Source organism: Prosopis cineraria, unplaced genomic scaffold, assembly GCF_029017545.1.
Source record: "Prosopis cineraria cultivar Desert tree isolate PC_DT_omini unplaced genomic scaffold, ASM2901754v1 PC4, whole genome shotgun sequence".
In the NCBI taxonomy this organism is placed as follows: Eukaryota; Viridiplantae; Streptophyta; class Magnoliopsida; order Fabales; family Fabaceae; genus Prosopis; species Prosopis cineraria.
In genome coordinates this window covers 11,176,586-11,195,388 of record NW_026555335.1, presented here as the reverse complement: position 1 = coordinate 11,195,388, position 18,803 = coordinate 11,176,586, and the positions used below count along the sequence as shown (strand labels likewise).

The window sequence follows — 18,803 nt, the reverse complement described above, 5'->3', positions numbered from 1 at the left end:
ATACAAGCCCTCCTTATAATCTCAAGATTCAACATGCTCTCATTGACCAAGCGTTACCAAAATTTGAGGCCCAAACAGCCCTTGCCGCAAAAGCAAAGTGCGTTAAACAAGACACCTCTGTTCATATTCAACAACACAACTTGGTCTCTCTTCATGAGGGAATATTGAACCTATTAAGATCATGTTCATATCTGAGAACACACGATTCTATTTCTCTTGCATAATGAAGGAAGCGTTTCATAAGCCAAAATCATAAAGGGAAGGACCAACTTGCTATAAATATTGTCAATAAGACTGAAGTTCTTCACTCTACAAAGTAAGAAATAAACTTAAAAAAATGAGACGAATATTGAGAAGCTTGGTAAAGTTAATAATTAGGAATAAAATAACCTTAGAAAACTCATGCTTTCAAAGAAGAAACATAGGATAAATTACAAAGCTCCAGATTTGAACAGAATTTTTCAAATAAAATGACATGGACTTCTCGAGGGAATCAATAAGGCAGGGGCTGACTCTTTATTTAAGAACCTGAAAGTAAACGTATCATTTTCCAAGTCCTATCCAGAATGCTATCTCCAAACAATGATTGCAATACCAGCGTTTCTGAAAACTTCTCTTGGTCAATGATCAAGCAGGAAACTCCCATCCTTAAGACCTCTCGCTGGCTAGGATCATCATCTCCAAGACTCCCAGGCTTTTCTCATTTTTAGCAAAGGCTCCAGTAGCAAGCCAGGCGTTACCTCCTCAAGAAATTTCCTCCTAAAAAAAGACAGCAGACGTAGTGAGCCAATTACAAACGTGGAAAGTCTAATTCTCATTTTATTGAATCAATAGAAGCCATTTCTTCTTGGGTAAAAATCATTCTCTAATTCATTTATGCTGAACCTTTATAGAAGACCATCTTATAATGACCTAAGTTAATGCCAAGTACGTTATTAAGGGAAGTTCTTCGGCTTGTTCTTTAAAATTTTCATATAGCAGCAGATTAAGAACATAGCAAAAACAAAATCGTGAAAGAAACATGACTAAGGAAAATCCACCAACAGAACACAAATTTGAATTAAAGATCATGGTTAAATACTTATAACCAGAAAATAGAAACACCTAAACAAAAAGTTTCTCACATTTTAACAAACACCCATGAGGCAAGGATATAATAAAACATATCGAGCACACAAATCATAAAACATACTATATCTCACAATCATAGGATCTCTCTCTTTTAACTCATCTGCTCTTCACTTCTAGAGGAAAACTTACATGGCTAACGAACATATTAAGTCAATGATTAATTATTGAACAAAATTTATCGTACTAAGTCACAAAAAAAAAATATTGTCTGCAGGTCCCTTCACTTCACTTCTTTACCCGCAGATCCCCAATTATTTGTCTCTCGCCAATTTATCATACTAAGTCACGACAGAAAATTCATCTTACAAAGTTACTTATAGATTTCAGAAATGCAAGTACCCCATGCGTAGCATAAGTAGCATATATACAATACCTATTATAACAAGATTAATGATAGAAGTCCATTATTAGTATATAAAAGACGGAAGAAGGATTTAACTCAAAATACAGCAATGAAATTAGTTGATAAGAGAGTTATTCATGCTGAATAACTACTTCTTATGTGCTGTCAGTATTTTAATATTGCAGTTTATGTATCTTATCTTAAGAATGCTGAGTTGTCAAGTTTTAGGATGTCAGTTTGTGTGTGCTGTCAAGTTACGGTTGTAACTGCCACTTCATGGTGTTATCTAATTGTAAGTTAATTGAGGAATGGATATGGATGATTTCTGACTCTTTATTTGGAGATTCTCCCTCTTGGCTTCATCTAATTTGAACGAGATCCTTGTCCAGATTTAGATAAAGATTAACTTCCCTATTTTGTTATTAAGACTTGACAATTAACAAGTATCTTTTAACTGATGGAGACGAGAAATTCTTAGGTAGACCGGATGCGCCATGTCATTTGTAATTATCCAATTAAAATACTCCAAGTAATTTAAATAAAATCTCACGTGACATTTTTTTTTAATTGATTTTATTTTTATAATAGAATACACATTTGATTTCTTACCTTTTCTCTCTCTAGTATCATTAATATCATAATCAATTTATATTTAATGTCATCTAAATATCATGTTATTATTGGAGAGACCACAAATGATGTGGTACACCCGGTCTACCTAAATACTTCTCTAGAGACAGCCATAAGTGGCATACATACAATACCTATAGTTCCAAGCTTGTTCACTTCTAGGTGCATATAAGAGCACAAGTGCCGAAAGGTAAAGTTCATCCATAAACATTGGGAATTGATTCTTCTTGGCAAGCACATACTTTCTGTAACAAGTGTAGGAAAAAATTGAGAGGTTTGCCACAAAAGTGAAACTGATGACATCTCATATTATTTTACCTTAGTTCTGATCTCAATGTACAATTAAGTTCTAAAATCTATGAAAGGAAAAAAAGTGAAAAGATAACTCAACTGGAAGTTCACATGATAAGATTACCACAAGGGATTTCAAAAAAGCAACAGAAAACAATTCATGTTCTCTTCAAACTTATGGTGTTGACTTACAAATATCAATAAGAAACATGTAACTAAAGCAAACAAATGATTAGAAGAGAACCTGCAATTTCAAGCAGTTATAAAGTCACAGGCTCACAGCTCAGCAGCAGAAGAGACCTGCTGCGTCTAGTAAGTATACTTTCAATATAGTCACAGGATAAAAAGGCATATGAAGAATTGCCAACTTTGTCGGATTGGCTGCTAGATGCCTCGTATGGTTTAAATGCAGACATAAATGCATGTTTAGCAGATCATATAATTGTAGAAGAATTTGGGTTGAAATTCCCAGTTTATGATCCCTTTCCCAAAAATACAAGTTCTCTTTGTTGGAAGTATTAATAAGTGATTCCACCGAGCCTGCTATCCTTTCTGTTGATGGATGCAAAACTTCTTCAGATGAATCATAGGAAATGCCTAATTCATCATTAAGCAAGGAGAATTGGTACGGATGAATATAGCCCAGTTCATCACTAGATCCAGAAGCCAAAGATAAAACTCATTGAAGAGAGGCAACAAATCCTAACAGCATGTTATTTAAGTCAAAGTTGTATCTTCAGATATCATTCTATCATCCAGAGACTTTGTATGGCTAGAGTTCAGTATGTCTAAAATGGTTCCCATTAACCAGTCATGAGGCAAATGTAAAGATAGAACAGAAGACAGATGACTAGGCAACAAAGAGACAGTTAGAAGACACATAAACATTGAGCACAAGCATGTCCACAAATTTGTGCAAAAGGTGACACCAATAAGATTTAAAAATAAAAAGGAATGAACAACAAAAAAAGTGCCTAATGGTGATACCAAGAAGATTTAAAAATGAAAACGATAAAAGCCAAAATAAAAAATGTTATTTGGAAAAATTGAGGCATCATTTTGGCTTTTTAATAATTTTGAATAAGACCAACCATGATAAGCCAACATAGCAGCTTAACCCTTCCTCAACACAACTTCCATAAGTTTAGAGACAGTTCAAGGTCCTCATGGATAAATATACTTTTCCCCCAAAATATCCAGAAGAAAAAGGCAAAAAGAAAAAACCATTTAGAAATGAGTCAAATAATTAAATGTAAGTCATTCCAACGATCTGCAGGTGCAACAACAAAGCATGAATAGCAAGATAAATAAAGCGCAGAATAATTGCCAGCATTTAATTCTAGACAAAACAAACAAGCAGAAAGAAATAGTTTCCCTTTCCTTGTTTCATTTAAACCATAAAGAAGGAATCTTTCAGTTATATAACTATAATAGATAAGAAAAGAATTGAGAATGAGTTAGGATTTAGATAGGATCTAATATTTAATTATATTATTATTATATAAGTAGGATTTGGATAGACTATGTTAAATAAGTGGCAGCAGAGTACCTAATTCCTGACTTCAATTTCCAACCAGAATTGCATATTCATATTTGCGCTCTCCCCCCCCCCCCTCCTTTTCTCTTTCTTTCCAATCTAAATTCTATAACACCTTCCGACTTACTGATTTAGTATTAATGTAGTCATGTCCCATGAAATATCAAAAAATATCTCAAATTTCTAAACCAACTACTAAGTCAACCATCATCTCAATCACATTAGGCAAGTGTTATCGTTAAGCTTACGTTAAGTGGGTCATTTTCAAGTATGTTTTCCAACTGGTGCAAGGGATTCAAGCCTTTTTCTTCAGAACATGATTCTTCACTCGTGTTTGCTGTCCTAGTTGCCAAAGACAGCAACTTTAAACGCCAAAAAAAAAAAAGGGAACCAATTACCAGATCAATTTCATAAATTCAGACATGAAAACGTAAGTCAATGAATATAGCATCTCTTCTCAAGTAAGATAAAAGAGAAAATACCAAACTATCTATAGCCATAAATGCTCACTAACCTTAACATCAATCAAAATGTCCAGGACAGGGCTCTATGAGTATGCTTTAAAGTCCTCTCCCATCTTGACAACACTTCCTAGCTGATAAGTCGACACTTATCCCTCTTTTCTGTGATCCTTGACAGTCTAAGTTAAATACATATACCTAGAAACAGAAATCAATGTAATGTGAGATGTCAAAAGCTTTCAGGAGACAACCGACCCATCCATGAAGGAACTTAGTGCCTCATCTCCCACTTTTGCTATTTTATCTAGCAAAAACTTGGCAGTACCTTTGTCATCAACATTATCCTTTCAGAAAGAAAAAATATTGTGATTAAATATGACAAAGTAAAATAAATAAAGAAGACTTATTATCGAGGAATGTAACCATTCTGTATTTACATCTTTCTACTACCAAATGCAATATAGAAGTTTGACCCATTATTCTTTATTTATTTTCTGCAGGACGGAAGGACAAAAGGCATTCCTTTAAAAGTCTCATCTTTATCCTCTTGATCTAAGGATCGGACCTGAAAATTTTATTGATTAATATTGATTTAAATGACCTCAACTAATAAAAAATACAACTTCAGATATATTTTGTATGATACCTCATGAAAAGGAACTACTTTTAAATTGTGTTTAGGATTTATTAAGCCATAAGCCTACCGTGGTGGAAATTGAGAAGACAATAACTTGCAGGTAAAGATGAGTATTAGAATATTGGGTTTTCTTTATCATAGCACTTGCTGCTAAAAAAGTATTGCTGTCAATAACCAACTTTTCAAAATAAAGAGCTGATGTAATGCAAAGGCAAGAGCTCAAACAGGAAACAACATGGAATCCATGCCATGATTCCTAAAAGTTTCAATAAAGTAAAATGATACTGCATCAAATCAAATTGTATATGACTATCGTGACATAACAAACACAGCCTCAAACTTTGCAACCACATGTAAGAAAACTAACGTTGAAGATAAATGAAATCATTACCATTATCAATTGGAGACTTGTATGGGCTTCTTCCTAAGCTTGCCATTACCAACATGGCACTTGCATTTGCCAACCTTGAATTTCCTCTTAGATTTCTTCCCAACTCCACCAGCAGGCTTAAGGGCAGCCATGCTTTGATTGCCACCAGCCATTCCAGATCTGGAGAATTTATTAGAAAATCCAGATATCAGAATGCGCCACCAGGAAAATAAAAAGTGACACACATTGAACCACCAACTTGAGCTTAAAAGATGCAACAGGAAAGGAAGCCTGGATTTTCCTTTTGCGTTCATGAAATAATCGAACAGATCAAATACAATAGTGACACACAGCCAGTGATGCCAGCCTGTGATCAAAACAAGGGTTGAGGCTTAAAGAAAACTTGGGCTAGGAGTTAAAAGAGATAGAAAGAAGACCTGGTGCGGGTAGAATTGGAATAGGGTGAGCAGCTTTGATCCCTTCAGCTTCTGCAGCTGTGACAGTGACCTACAGGGGACGGAAATATCTCCTCCTGTATGACAGGGAGTGCAACAAGCTTGGAGGCATCAATTTCACCAATGATGATTCAAGAGGTGTGGGAAAAAATGATTTTCATCTTACGAGGGACATATAACCCAGCAAATGAACAGAAATAAATCGTAGCCAAGGACTTAAATTAGATGGGAGAGGATACAATGCAAGGAAGAAGTCCTGAGGGGCAAGAAAAAAATGGCAGGCAGACAAAGGAAAATGGGGGGCAAAATTTGAACCAGCACTTGAAATATGGCCCAAGAAATCTACAGTCCCATGGCATGGGGAGAAGGGAACAGGCACCCGGATGAAAGCAATCCAAAAAGCACGCCACCATCAGGGATCAAATCGGAGGGAATTTATGGTAATTCACTGTGCAAGCCATGTACAAGATGTTCTGACAGGGAAGGAAGCAGGAGGACATTTTGGGGCCAGAAAAATATTGTTCATCAGCACTATTCATCCACTGTAGCTGGTCTACAATGGATAGAAATTGAACTTTTAGATATAAGATTGATGATGATTATTATAAAAATAGGTACATCAAAGACAAAGACAGGCATGACACCTCAAGGAGGTAATATTGGTTAATAAATCTGCCATCTGATTTATCATTGACTATATTCTGACTGAACTGTCAATGTTTCACATTCGGAATAGGAGGATTAGGCATCATTTTTGTGCCCTGTTAATATTTGTTAGTCTACAAGTGTTTAATAGTCTAATCCAAGTTAGATGCCCCTACCTATATCGTGCTGAGCAGTAGATACAGCAGAGCCTCCCCAGGATATTCAAATGAAAGAATGGTGAAATATAGCACCAAAACCTGCAGACATAACATAAACAGTCACAAGTAGGTTTAGCAATGTATCTCATCTCTAATACATTTTAAAATTGTAAAGAACATAGGCCTGTATGGTGCGCCACAGTTGTCTAACAAATAAGTGATATTGGTCTGCTAGGTAACAACTTAAAGCTTCACATTAATTTGACTAGATGTATAGCACAAGTAAGCATAAGGTAAATGATTACCTGCAGGTTTCAACCGCATGAATTCTTTGTTTACAGACCATTGTGGGGATTCCTCGCATCAAAGGAAAATTTACTTCCAACTTCCCCCTTTAATTTAGCTTGTAGACCCTGTCAAGTCAGAAAGCAATTCTTTCGCTAATTGACTAGCTTCCTGCAGCTCCCCATTGGAACAGAGTGCAGCAATCCGAGAATAGTAGAAATCAAAGTCATGCAACTGAGATCTTGTCATACGACTAACTTCAGTTGTAAATGCATTGCTCCCATTTACAGTATCACAAGATCCAACATCCAAATCAATTTTGTGAGACGATGGTACAGACCCTTTAAGATCTGAACCAAAACCCTTCCCTTCATAAACTTTCAGCTGTTTATGGGATAATTGATTAGATGTTGACAACCTCTTAGCAGGAAAAAGTATAGATGCAATTTCATTAAGAACTCTAACAGCTTCTTGAATTCTTCCTTGTTCACACAAGAAAACAAGACAATCCCTTATAGACTCCGTCTCAACCTTGCTTTCTATAATGTTAATCAGCTCAGCTATAGGTTTGATCTGGAACATTTCTCTCAAGATACTCCTGGCTTCTTCCATCCTCCCCTTGGCACACAGACCTCTTATCAAATACAAGAAGCCCAAAAAATCAGGTAATATATCCTTGCTCTTGAATTTATCAAAGAATGCAAGGGCCCCTTCAAGGTCACCCTTCTGGCAATAGCAATTTATTACAGCACTAACAGTAAAATAGTTGGGCTGAATAAGTTTTGTCTCCATATCATCTAAAATATTCAAGGCTTCCTCTAGTCGACCAACCTTAGAAATACCATCAAGCAATGAATTGTAAACTTGTAATTTTGGTTGAAATCCCTTCAGGGCCATTTTCCTGAAAACATAATTGGCATCTAGCAAATATCCTTCTCTACATAGAGCATAAATTAATGTAGCATAAGTTATTTCAGAGGGTGTCAAACCAATTTGCTCTAATGAATCAAATAGACGAAATGCTTCAAGAAGACGTCCATCAATGCACAACCCATTAATAATTGAATTATATGAGACTATGTTCAAAGTAATCCCCTTTTTTTCAGCAAAGATACAAAGATCCAACGCTTTACTTACAAATCCTCCTTTGCATAACCCATCAATCACAGTAGTAAAATCAATAACATCCATGGTTGGTAAATAATCTTGACCCTCCATGATCAGCCTATATGCATCTAAAGCTCTACCCTCCTTTAGAAAAAGCTTTGGTAAGGAAACAGGAAAAGAGGCAGCTGAAGAGTTATCTATTGTTTTTGCGAGAAACCGAAAGGCACAATCAACATCCCTCAGACAAAGATACTGTGCAACAATCTTATGTACCCTTGGTTCACTTAGGCCATATAGTTTTATAAAACTATTCAAGAGAGGCAAACTTTCCTCTGATTTTCCATCACTAATAAGCCTTCTCAATATTGAAAAAAAAGTCTTGCTTCTGATGGAAGAGCCTTTCATCCTCATCATCATGCAAAATTGATATGCATCCTCAATCAACCCTCTTTTGCATAATAAGAAGATAGAATCATTACATATGGTATTATGCATGTCTGGCCCTAAAGCTTCCATTCTGTGAACAAGTTCTAAAGCCTCTTTAGCACCTTTTTCTTTAAAAATAGCTTGCATTAACATCCTATATATACCTGCATCCAACACCAGTCCTTTATCATTAAGCTCAATAAATGTCTCAGTTGCCATTTCCACAATACCCTCCTTGCAGAGGCCACTGATAATACTATTGTAGCATGCATGTGAAGAAATTGAAGTCTTTCTGAATTCATCAAATATCTCTAGTGCCTCATCAATTCTACCCACCTTGCAATAGCAATCAATCATTGTACAAAAAGTAACAGAATTTGCAACCAAACCCATTTCTGGCATCCACTTATAAACTGCGTAAGCATCTTCAAATGCCCCCAACACAAATAGTGCTTTTATAAGCACATTACACATCACAACGTCCATAGAGATTTGAGCTTCTTCTAGTCGCCTCTTCGTTTGCAAAATCCCTGGGATGTTCTCTTCCTCAGCATACCCATGAAGCAGGGTACTATATGTAATGATGTCTGCAGGTACAATTTTTGAGAACTCATCAGCTTCGGACATCCTCCCAAACTTGCATAATCCATTGATTACACAATTATACGTAACGATACTAGCTCTAATCTCCCTCTTCTCCATTTCATCCAACAGACAGAATACATGATCGAAATCCCCTCTCTCGCTGAACCCATTAATTAAAGTTGCAAACATAAACTCATCTGCGTCAATTCCCAAAGCATTGACGTTCTTGAAAACAGTCAAGGCTTCCTCTAATTTTCCCTTCACACAATACGCCGTCATAATTGCGGTATATGTGACCTTATCGGGTTCTCGTCCATCTTTTAACATCTTCGCCAAGAAGCTTGTCGCCTTTTTTACATCTCCTAACTTACCAAGAGCACTTACAAGCGCGGTGTAAGTCACAACGTTGGGTTGCAAAACTCCAGAACTTATGGTGTTCTCAAAAAATCCAAGAGCAAGTTCCGGTTTCCCAATCTTACAAAACCCCGAAATCACTGAACTGCAAATAAAATTATCAAACGGGTACTTGACTTCGGCATCGGCCATCAATTCCAGAACATCAATTACCCTTCCCATGTTACCCTGAGAGCTCAATCTATGAATTATTAAGCCAAAAGTGAAAGAAGAAGGCAAGACATTACGGTTCCTCAAACAATCCTCTAATATAAAAAATGCTCTATCAGGATCTTCTCGTGTGGTAGAAATAATGCCTTGAATAAGAGCGTCCCACATTCGAGTCGACCCTACAATGCGGTTCTTCATTAGCTGCTCTGCTTCATCGAATTTGTGAGATTTAAGAAGAGCCCAAGTAAAGATCGATTGAGTTCGATAGTTGCCTTCAATTCCATTCGAGTTTATTTGGGAAATGAAATGCGCGATTAAGTCGAACTTCTGGAGTCGGAGAAGAAAGAGCAAGAATCGGTTGATTGATTTGAGAGTGGGCGAGAAGCCGCTTTTTAGCAATGCCTGCAAAGAAGAAGTACAAGAGAAGAAAGAGCAACAGCGTCTTCTGTCGAGGAACATGGGATTGCTTGTGAGTTTCAGCACCCCCAAAGGACCAAAAAAACACAACTTTTATCATCCCCACCACCTTCCCACACTCGCGCAACATTTTTGCAGGCTGGGACCAAAAAACCGGGCTGAAAAAAACCAGCCCAACCTATACATATGCGGGCTGGCCAGTTTCCGTTTAATGTTTCTTGGACTTTAATTTAACGATCATCCTCCGGGGCAAGCATCTGGATCTGGTTTAGAGGCGGTATAATTTGAATCTTTTAAAGCTGAACTTACGAGGTTAAAAAATTTCTCTACTCTAAGTTTATTCGAACCATTCAAAAAAAATTGGATCAAGCCTGAATCAAAATGAGCTTGGCCTGAGTAGAACCGGCGATCCGAATTGGTCGAACTTATTTAAATTCAACTCAATTCAAGTTGGGCTTATTCAAATTGAATTTAAAATATCATATTCCTTCTAAAATGTTCATATAGTCAAGTCCAATCCCAACACTTTCGAATTTATTCGGGTTTGCCCAAATACCCTAAACTTTTAAAAAATATTTTTTATTTTTTTAAATTAATTTTAATTTTTAAATAATTTTCTCAAGCATAAAATATTATTTTAAATTTAAAATAATAAAATAAAAAATAATAACTTATTAACTTTGTGCTTAAATATTTCTATTACTATTTTATTATATTATATGTAATTTATTCATAAATGTTTCATTTATTTATAAATTAATGTCTTAACTATTTAAATATTACTCTTATCATAGTCATATATAAATATTTTATATATTTTAATTAAATTTTATTTTTTAATTATGATCAAGTTGATCTCAATTTAACTATAGTTAGACTATTAATTTAAAATTATTATCCCAACTAATTTAAAATTTTTAATAACTTTTAGATAAACTGTACTTTTTATTTTTAAGAACATAAAAAATAATCATCATTATATTATATAAAACAAAATTATTTTTACTTTATTTTTGAATTTTTTTTAAACTTTTATATTATTTAACCTTTATATAAGGAATTTTTACTCTATTTTATTCTTAATTTTTAACCAAATCTAATGTAGAGGATAAATAAATAATTTTTCAAGAATATTCTATTTATTATGTTATTTAGTAATATAGAGTCAGAAATTCGTACATGCTCGAATTTTATTTTTACTTAAAAATTATTTATATTATTTTATAAAAATATAAAATATATTTTTTGGATATGCAAATGATATATAGGAGTCAAAAAATTTAAAAAAAATTAGGTCTTAAAAATATGAAAATTAATATTAAAATATATTTTAAATATTATTTTAAGATATTTTGCTTATTAAAAATAATAAAAATATGAAAATATAAATATTTTTTATTTTTTAAAAAAATAACTATAGTAATGTACTTAAATATATAGTATGTTAATATAAAATGATATAAAACTTAAAAAATTAATTAATATTTATTATATTTTATATATTTTTCAAAAAAATTATTTTTTTATTCAAGCATTCGGGCCAAATCCAAACCCAACCAGGCTTAGTTCAAATTTTTTCAGGCCTATTGAAGCTGCCCAAATAAGCCTGAATATTAAAAAAATAATATTTTATTCAGGCTCAGTCGTAAATTTTTTGAGTGAGTTTGGGCTGGCCTATGGGATTTGGCCTAAATTATCGACTTTAGGCCTTAGTGGTTGAATTTATTTTTTATTATTAATAAAATAATATAAACAAAAAATATTAATTTTTTAAATAAAAATTGAAATTAGATAAAAATTAAAAATAAAATAATATTTAATAATTTAAGTATTTGGGCCCACCCAAATAAACCCGAAAGCTCAAGGGATTAGGTTCAGGCTTGACTATATGAACTTTTTTTATATGATAGAATATTTTATGTCTAATTCAAATAAGTCTAACCCGAATTGAACACAACCTAAATAAGCTCGATTTATTCAAATTATCAGCTTTAATTAGGTTTTACATGCAAGTTTAATAAATAAAAGGGAAAATCACGATCAATAACCTATGAAACACCTTATGCACATAAAAGGATAAAAGATTCTAAAATTGTTCTGCATAACCAAGTAATTAAAATGTAATTAAAAGTTAGTGTGAAAAAATAAAGCTACACCTCCTTTATTTAAAAAAAAAAAAATTCTACCATTGTCACTAGTTGCATGGACTAGTCGCCGGAGTTTCAGCGTGCAGCAAAAATGACAAATTTTTTTTAAAGGTGGTCAAAACAAATTTAAATTTACAACTTTTGACCACTTAAAAAATTGTTAGTTACTAAACTAGCAATGCTTCTAAATTATATAATGTAAATTTTTATATATATTATAAAAGGGTTCATTTTTCTAATGTTGGAAGGTTAGCCTGTCGAATTGAGCTTATTTTCCCGACTTTAATTAGACTTACATTTCTGGGTTACCTTTTATTTAATAATTTCATTCACAAAATTATTTTTTACTATTTCCATTTTAATAAGCAGAACAAATGAATCCTTGCAAATATAGAAATTTGAAACAGTATGATTCGTTTTTTCTTTCGCCAGCAATACAATTTTTCTGCATGTAGACAAGAATATAAGCATTTCTAAACTTTAAAAACGCATTGTGCAAATACAATTTATAATGTTTAATTTTTTTTCCCATAGCTTGAGAAATATGCAATAATAATGGTATGATATAGGCTTATTTTACTCTCTAATTCTTTTTCCCTGGCGAGGCGACTAGGAAGATTACAGATTTGAAGAGAAATGAATTTAAGTTATTTTTCAATAGAATTGCTAAAGAGCTAAGGTACATGGGCATTTAATTCAACTAATTAAAAAAGTTGAATTAGCTTATCTTGCCAAGGAAAATAAAAATATTATTCAAAGAACAACACACGTCCGAGAACAAAAACAAACCTCAAAGACTAGGGAAAGAAAAAACACTAAAGAAAAAGGCATAGGCAAGAGAAAGCATAAAACTAGAAGTAAAATTCTAAATGCATCATGATCCTGCTCCAAGAAAGAATGAAAGGGAATGGAGGCTTGGTAGCCCAGTCCAAAGAACACATCCCTATAACTGCTTGAAAAATCCATACTACAACCCAGTAGAAACTTCTTAAAATCCACTAAAAATCACAACAGTTTAGTGATTGCTAAAGATGTACAAAGAGATCCACAATGGTTGAGTAAAGGCAAGCAACTCCACTTAAAACAGCATCCACAAGAGGGAAGGAAACATGCATCATCAGAAAGGTAACCATAATAAACCATACCAAAAGAAGAAGCCTACTCCGCCAAAATTTTGCCAAAAAAACAGAGACAACAAATCAAGCACCTAGTAGAACCCAACTCTTATCCTCAACAACCATTCAAGCAATGCCTTTAAAGAAGGAAGAGAGTCAACCAATCCAAACAAACTCTCAACAAGTAAATTCAGTGGCAAGCACAGACAAACACCCAAGAACAAGCAATATGTTACCTAAATCACCCCATGTTTCCACCATTCCTATCTCAAAGCCAAAAGGTGAAACCAAACCAGAAGCATCTAAATATGCCAAAAAGTTATACCAAATTAGGGCATTCAAATTAAGGGTGTAATTAGGTATAGAAAGATGGCACTAAATCTAGTCGAGAGGATTTTGAACAAGAATAGTCAGCTCTGACCATTTCTAAAGCTTCTCCCTTCACTTTGCACATCTTAAATTTGAGATCTAAATCATAGGCTCTAATAAAAAATTTAGGGAGCCAGAATGCACCAAGAACAACATAATCAATTCTTCCTTTGGTTCTCAAGTTGCGATGCAAATCCAAGCCTCTCCACCCTAAAATCTCTCATCAACATAACAAGATTAGGAGGTATCCATATCAAATCATTTGCCCAATTGATGAAATTAAAAAATGAGATTCATAAGTAAAATGCCTTCATTGAACACTAAGAAATTAGGCTCATCATTTTATTAATCTACTCTGCTACAATCGTCTACCTCACCACTATCAAGTCATCGTTTCATCTCCTAAGAGTCATTGCAGATCTAGGTCTAAAATCATCAAATGTCACTGTAGAGTCACTTACAATCTTCATCGCCTTTGCTATAGGAGACATAGCCCCAAACCTCACCCCCAATTCCTTTACACATTGACCCCCTTTCTCCTTCAACATAAGCACCCAACAACACAAACCTCCAAGGCAAACACCAAAGAGGAGAGCCTTAAGGCTTACCATCACCAAGGGCAAGGAAACTCTCCCTAATGGAGAGACTCTAGTGATGCAAAGGAAAAACCTAAAGGTTTCAAAGGGTGGCATTTGTTCCTAGAATGTGAAGTTAATATTCAAGTTTTTCAAGATACAAAGATTTGGAATTAAAAAAAACAATGGCTAAAATAATATTATGTTAACGATGTAAATTGCTACTTAAAGTAATTGATGATTTGAATCTCAACTCTTACATATGTAATAATTTAATTGAGAGATATCTGCTGATTACTCTTAATATTTCAAGAAAAATATTATTCACTATTGATAGAGTTTATTTCTTGCACTTATTTAAAAAAATAGAGAAAAACTATGGAGTGATAAAGAGAAGAGACAAGAATGGAGATTGATGATTTTATCCACGTCAATTCATATTCTCACGTTTATATCATTTCATAACTTTTCTCTTCCATTCATTCTCACCTTGCAATCATTTCATAATTTTATTTTAGTTAATTTTATTTTTTCATTATTCTCTTTCATCTCAATTCATTTCATTCCTTTTCCAGCAATTAGACAAGTAGTAAAGGTGAATTTATTTGAGATGCCAAATGCTTATTGCTAAAAATTTCTAATTGACTGCGTCAAAAGTGTCTCCACAAAATAGCATCAATGTCTTCATTATTAATTTATATATGATGTAAGGAAAATTGATAACCAAACCTACTATTCTATTAATAAACTATAAAAAAAAGTCTCATAATTAAAAACCAATCCTCATTGTCATCAATAAAAAGTAAACAGTGTACAATTATGCAGTGGCGCAGATTTTTTTAAAAAATAATGCAGTGGTCGAGGAAAGAGACAAAGTAGCAATTAAAATCTATAGTCTATGCAAGATTAAAGGAGGGAATCTATTCAAGACGTGACAGTTCTGTATTGTTTACTAATAAAGTCTTGGTCTGCTCTTTCTCTATTGAGGAAGCCGCCAGCCCCCAGGAATACGGCAAAGACTAATTGAAAACGAAAAGAAAGCAAATCCATGGAATGGAATTCAGGAAAAAGGTCTCAGTCTCATGGATGGGCACGGGGCTGGTCTAGTACTTCTACTACAGTGACCTTGCTTGACCCGACTCGGTCAGATTATATTTTCTTTTTTTTTTAACGGACAGTAAAAATTTCCATTCAAAAAAATTATAGAAATTTCAATAACAATTATTTTTCCTTGATTATAATTAAAAAAATTCTCTTGTACCAAAGATGCCCTTGTCGAAAACTCGACGAAGGTGACCAGATGATCAATTCTAGTGGTGGGTCGCTGTAAAACCTATAGGCCGAAAGCTATTTTTTTTAGGCGATTTTTTTAAATGCTTTTTTAAAATAATTTGGTTGTGACTACTGAAAATGTCTAAAATGGAAATGAAATTTCTTAACTTTGCAATTGAAAAGCCTTAAGCTCACTTGGAAAATGGCCTATTCGAGACTTGGAGTAAATTGTTGGTAACTAAAAATATGATTACTAAAAATACCTAATGTGGGTACAAAATTTGCTTAATTTCCTTATTGAAAAGCTCTAACCTCACTTGAAAAATTAACTTATTACAAACATGGATTAAATTGTTGGTAACTAAAAATAAGATCATTAACCTTTTTCTAAGTGATGCTAAATCTTCTCAATAGTAAATCCGATTTGAGAAATTTTGCACTCGTCTTGAGTATTTTCATCAATTGTATTTTCAATTACCAACAATTTAGTCCAAGTCTAAAATAGGTTAATATTTGATATTTATTTGTCAAAATCACAACGCATATTTGTCAATATCTGAACACCTAATTGTAAAATATAAAATAACACTTATAAGGTGAGAACATGATATATGAAACGTTTTACATGTTAATGTCACAAATTCATGTCGTTAAAAACATGAATTTGTACTTGCCAATGTAATTGATCATGTTTGTACGTGAAGTTATTTTCTTCTTTCCTATTCTACATTTTTCTTGTTCCTCCTCCTCCTTCCTTCTCTTATACTTTTGATTTATTTCCTTCCGATGACACTGGCAAGGTGAAGGGGTAGTCCCCTTCAATTGCTTCTAAGTGATGGAAGTTCTCTCTCTCTCTCTCTCTCTCTATCTCTGTATGTCTGGTGTGTGGTGGGGGGGAGCTCAAATTTTTTTTTTTAGATGAGGGATATTTTTGTCATTTGTGGTCAAAGCCAAGTTCTCGCTTTAATCCTTTGGGCCTTAGCTTAGCTAGCATTATATTACTTCAGAATGTCCTGGTTGATATTCTTCCAAATATTTTTCCACGTATCCAACGTTGTTTTAGAAGATAAGCGTAGATTTATAATCATAGAAATTTCTTGTGATTGAATAAATTTCTGCAATTTGGTATATGATCTGCAATATTGAAATATATTGTATTGTTACGGTAACACCCATACATTTTACAACCTGCACTTAAATTTCATGCCAAGAATCTCTCGATTGGAAAAGAGTTGATAGGGAATCTTATGACGTTATGATCACTGGTCAGTTCTCAGCAACCCATTTCATACGGTCCAACTGGAAATTTCGGTGCCCGAAGTGGATATACGAAGACTCGTTGAAGTTGAACCACGCCGCTGAAAACTTCTCATCTCAAAATATCAGTATGCCATTCAATATTAATATATAAATATTAAATTAACTCCATTCAAGTTATCATAACTCATCTTAAGACACTCTGCAGCAAGGTGGTGCCATGTCACACGTAGGGTGTGGGGTCCACACCCCATATATGGGTTTAAACCCTCTCAGGCTTCCCGCAAAACCCAAAAACCCTTCAAAGAAGATGTCACTGGTGCAGACAACGCACCAGGAAAATATGCACATGGAATGGGTCAAAGCTTAAAACGATCAAAAGGCTTATTAGGTAAGCATCATTTTCCATTCACGTATCCATCAAAGTCAACCCAATTTGTTCACTTCTTTATTCTTTTCCAATATATAAACACAGCATCTCTTCTCCTCTCTTTCATTCTGCAACATCACCAGCAAACACGCAGAAATGGGAGGTTGTTTCTCTTGCAGAGCATCCCCTACCTTCAACAGTGTCCGTGTGGTTCATCTCAATGGCTTTGTGGAGTACTTTGAAGGACCCATTTCAGTAAGCCAAGTCACTGGTGGAGGTGGTAATCCCTCAAAGCACTTTGTCTGTACTGCTCTTCAACTTCTTTCTCCTTCCTCAAAGCCATTGAACAAAGACACACTCCTCCAACCTGGTCAAGTCTACTTCATGCTTCCATTCTCAATTCTGCAATCTGACGCTTATTCTCCTGTGGACATGGCTTCTCTTGCAAAGAGGCTCACAGCAAAGGCCAAAATCAAGCCATGTAGAGATAAGTCCCTAAAGGGTAGTACTAGTGATTCATCAATTGGTTGGAGTTCACCTTCCAGGTGTCCTGGTAGGGTTGGTGTTGCAGATCAGATTGGTGTGGGCTATGGAGGAGGACGAGGCCCTTGTAGAGTGAGGCCATGGAAACCTATCTTGGACACTATCAGAGAGAAGTCCTTCAATAGGAGAGAGTCTGATTTACAGGAAAATAACTGATGTTTTCAAGAGCTTGGGTATGAGAGCTTTACAGAGTCGTTTTCATCATGATGATTTTAGGCTAATGTCATGTTAGAACTTAGAATCAAGTGAAGTGAAATTTGTGAGAGCTAGGCTACGTTGGAGTGATATTTTGTGTAACTTGTAGAAATTTATGGGGCAGAATGTCACTAATAGTGTCCTGTTTCTGAGGTCTGTAAATTCTGTTCTACTTGAAACAACTAGTTAGTGAAGTTTTCACATGCGTTTGTGTTTATTTAGAGGATCGCTTCGTCTAAAACAATGAACCCAATTTAGTTATTTTCTTTCTTTTTCTCTGAACATTGGTGGCGGTAGGTACTTTTCCAACAAATAACAGAACTGATATTGGATTATTGGGTAGAATTTAGATGTTCTCTGGTCTAAGGGGTGGCTGTAGAATTCACTTCCCATTAGATAAGGCTTTTGCATTCTTCTTACATTAAAAAATTTTGTGAAAACTTATTTGTTTTTAAAATTTAAAATCCAAACCTTTAGAAGAATTACCTTTAATTAGACCAAATAATGTTTAAATCTAACTCAATTAGATGTCATATAAAAAAATTAATGCACACATTTTCAACCAAAAGTATTAAGAAAATTACATATAAACATAAAAGAGCAAGTGCCGCAAAATCAATTTTACATAATTTCTAGCTCCTAACAAATATTATGTGAAGGTAATATTTATTACAAACAAGAAAAGATACTCCAAATTTTACTCTTCATCAATTTTTTTTTTTTTTGGTTGTCAATTTTGTGAATAAAAAGGAAAGGAAGAGAGAGAGACACCGGGTCAGGATTGAACCCATTCATATATCAAGCTGAAGATATGTAGAATTAGGGAAATTAAACACAAAATACCGATGCTATCATTGAAATAAATTTGCCCTGCATGCATGGAAAGGGTGAAAGTAATATTCAGCTTCACCAGCTTCA

General features: G+C 34.2%; 2 protein-coding genes across 26 annotated transcripts; one reads left to right on the top strand and one right to left on the bottom strand.

The window, feature by feature from the left end:
* Positions 1-253: 253 nt before the first annotated feature.
* On the bottom strand, positions 254-10,118 carry LOC129307764 (pentatricopeptide repeat-containing protein At5g57250, mitochondrial). 25 transcript variants are annotated; one of them, XM_054948651.1, is made up of 9 exons: positions 6,964-10,118; positions 6,677-6,757; positions 5,838-6,408; positions 5,422-5,580; positions 4,447-4,737; positions 4,181-4,294; positions 2,640-3,097; positions 2,239-2,349; positions 254-759 (listed from the first exon to the last, which is right to left on the bottom strand). In XM_054948651.1, the coding sequence occupies exon 1, from the start codon at positions 10,082-10,084 to the stop codon at positions 7,058-7,060; it is 3,027 nt and encodes a 1,008-aa protein (XP_054804626.1). In that variant the 5' UTR covers positions 10,085-10,118; the 3' UTR covers positions 254-759; positions 2,239-2,349; positions 2,640-3,097; positions 4,181-4,294; positions 4,447-4,737; positions 5,422-5,580; positions 5,838-6,408; positions 6,677-6,757; positions 6,964-7,057. The 25 variants fall into 25 exon arrangements, with proteins under 25 accessions (XP_054804626.1, XP_054804622.1, XP_054804628.1 ...); XM_054948647.1 differs by lacking the exon at positions 5,838-6,408 and having other exon boundaries at positions 4,447-4,555; positions 4,649-4,737; XM_054948653.1 differs by lacking the exon at positions 5,838-6,408 and having other exon boundaries at positions 4,447-4,591; positions 4,719-4,737.
* A 6,973-nt stretch (positions 10,119-17,091) lies between these two features.
* LOC129307820 (uncharacterized) lies at positions 17,092-18,054 on the top strand. The gene is made up of 2 exons (XM_054948734.1): positions 17,092-17,168; positions 17,291-18,054. Exon 2 carries the CDS (start codon positions 17,304-17,306, stop codon positions 17,844-17,846), a length of 543 nt encoding a protein of 180 aa, XP_054804709.1. The 5' UTR covers positions 17,092-17,168; positions 17,291-17,303; the 3' UTR covers positions 17,847-18,054.
* Positions 18,055-18,803: the final 749 nt, after the last annotated feature.

Bases quoted from the DNA above. Each gene is read 5' to 3' on its own strand.
- LOC129307820 (XM_054948734.1), top strand. From the start codon at position 17,304: ATGGGAGGTTGTTTCTCTTGCAGAGCATCCCCTACCTTCAACAGTGTC.
- LOC129307764 (XM_054948651.1), bottom strand. From the start codon at position 10,084: ATGTTCCTCGACAGAAGACGCTGTTGCTCTTTCTTCTCTTGTACTTCT.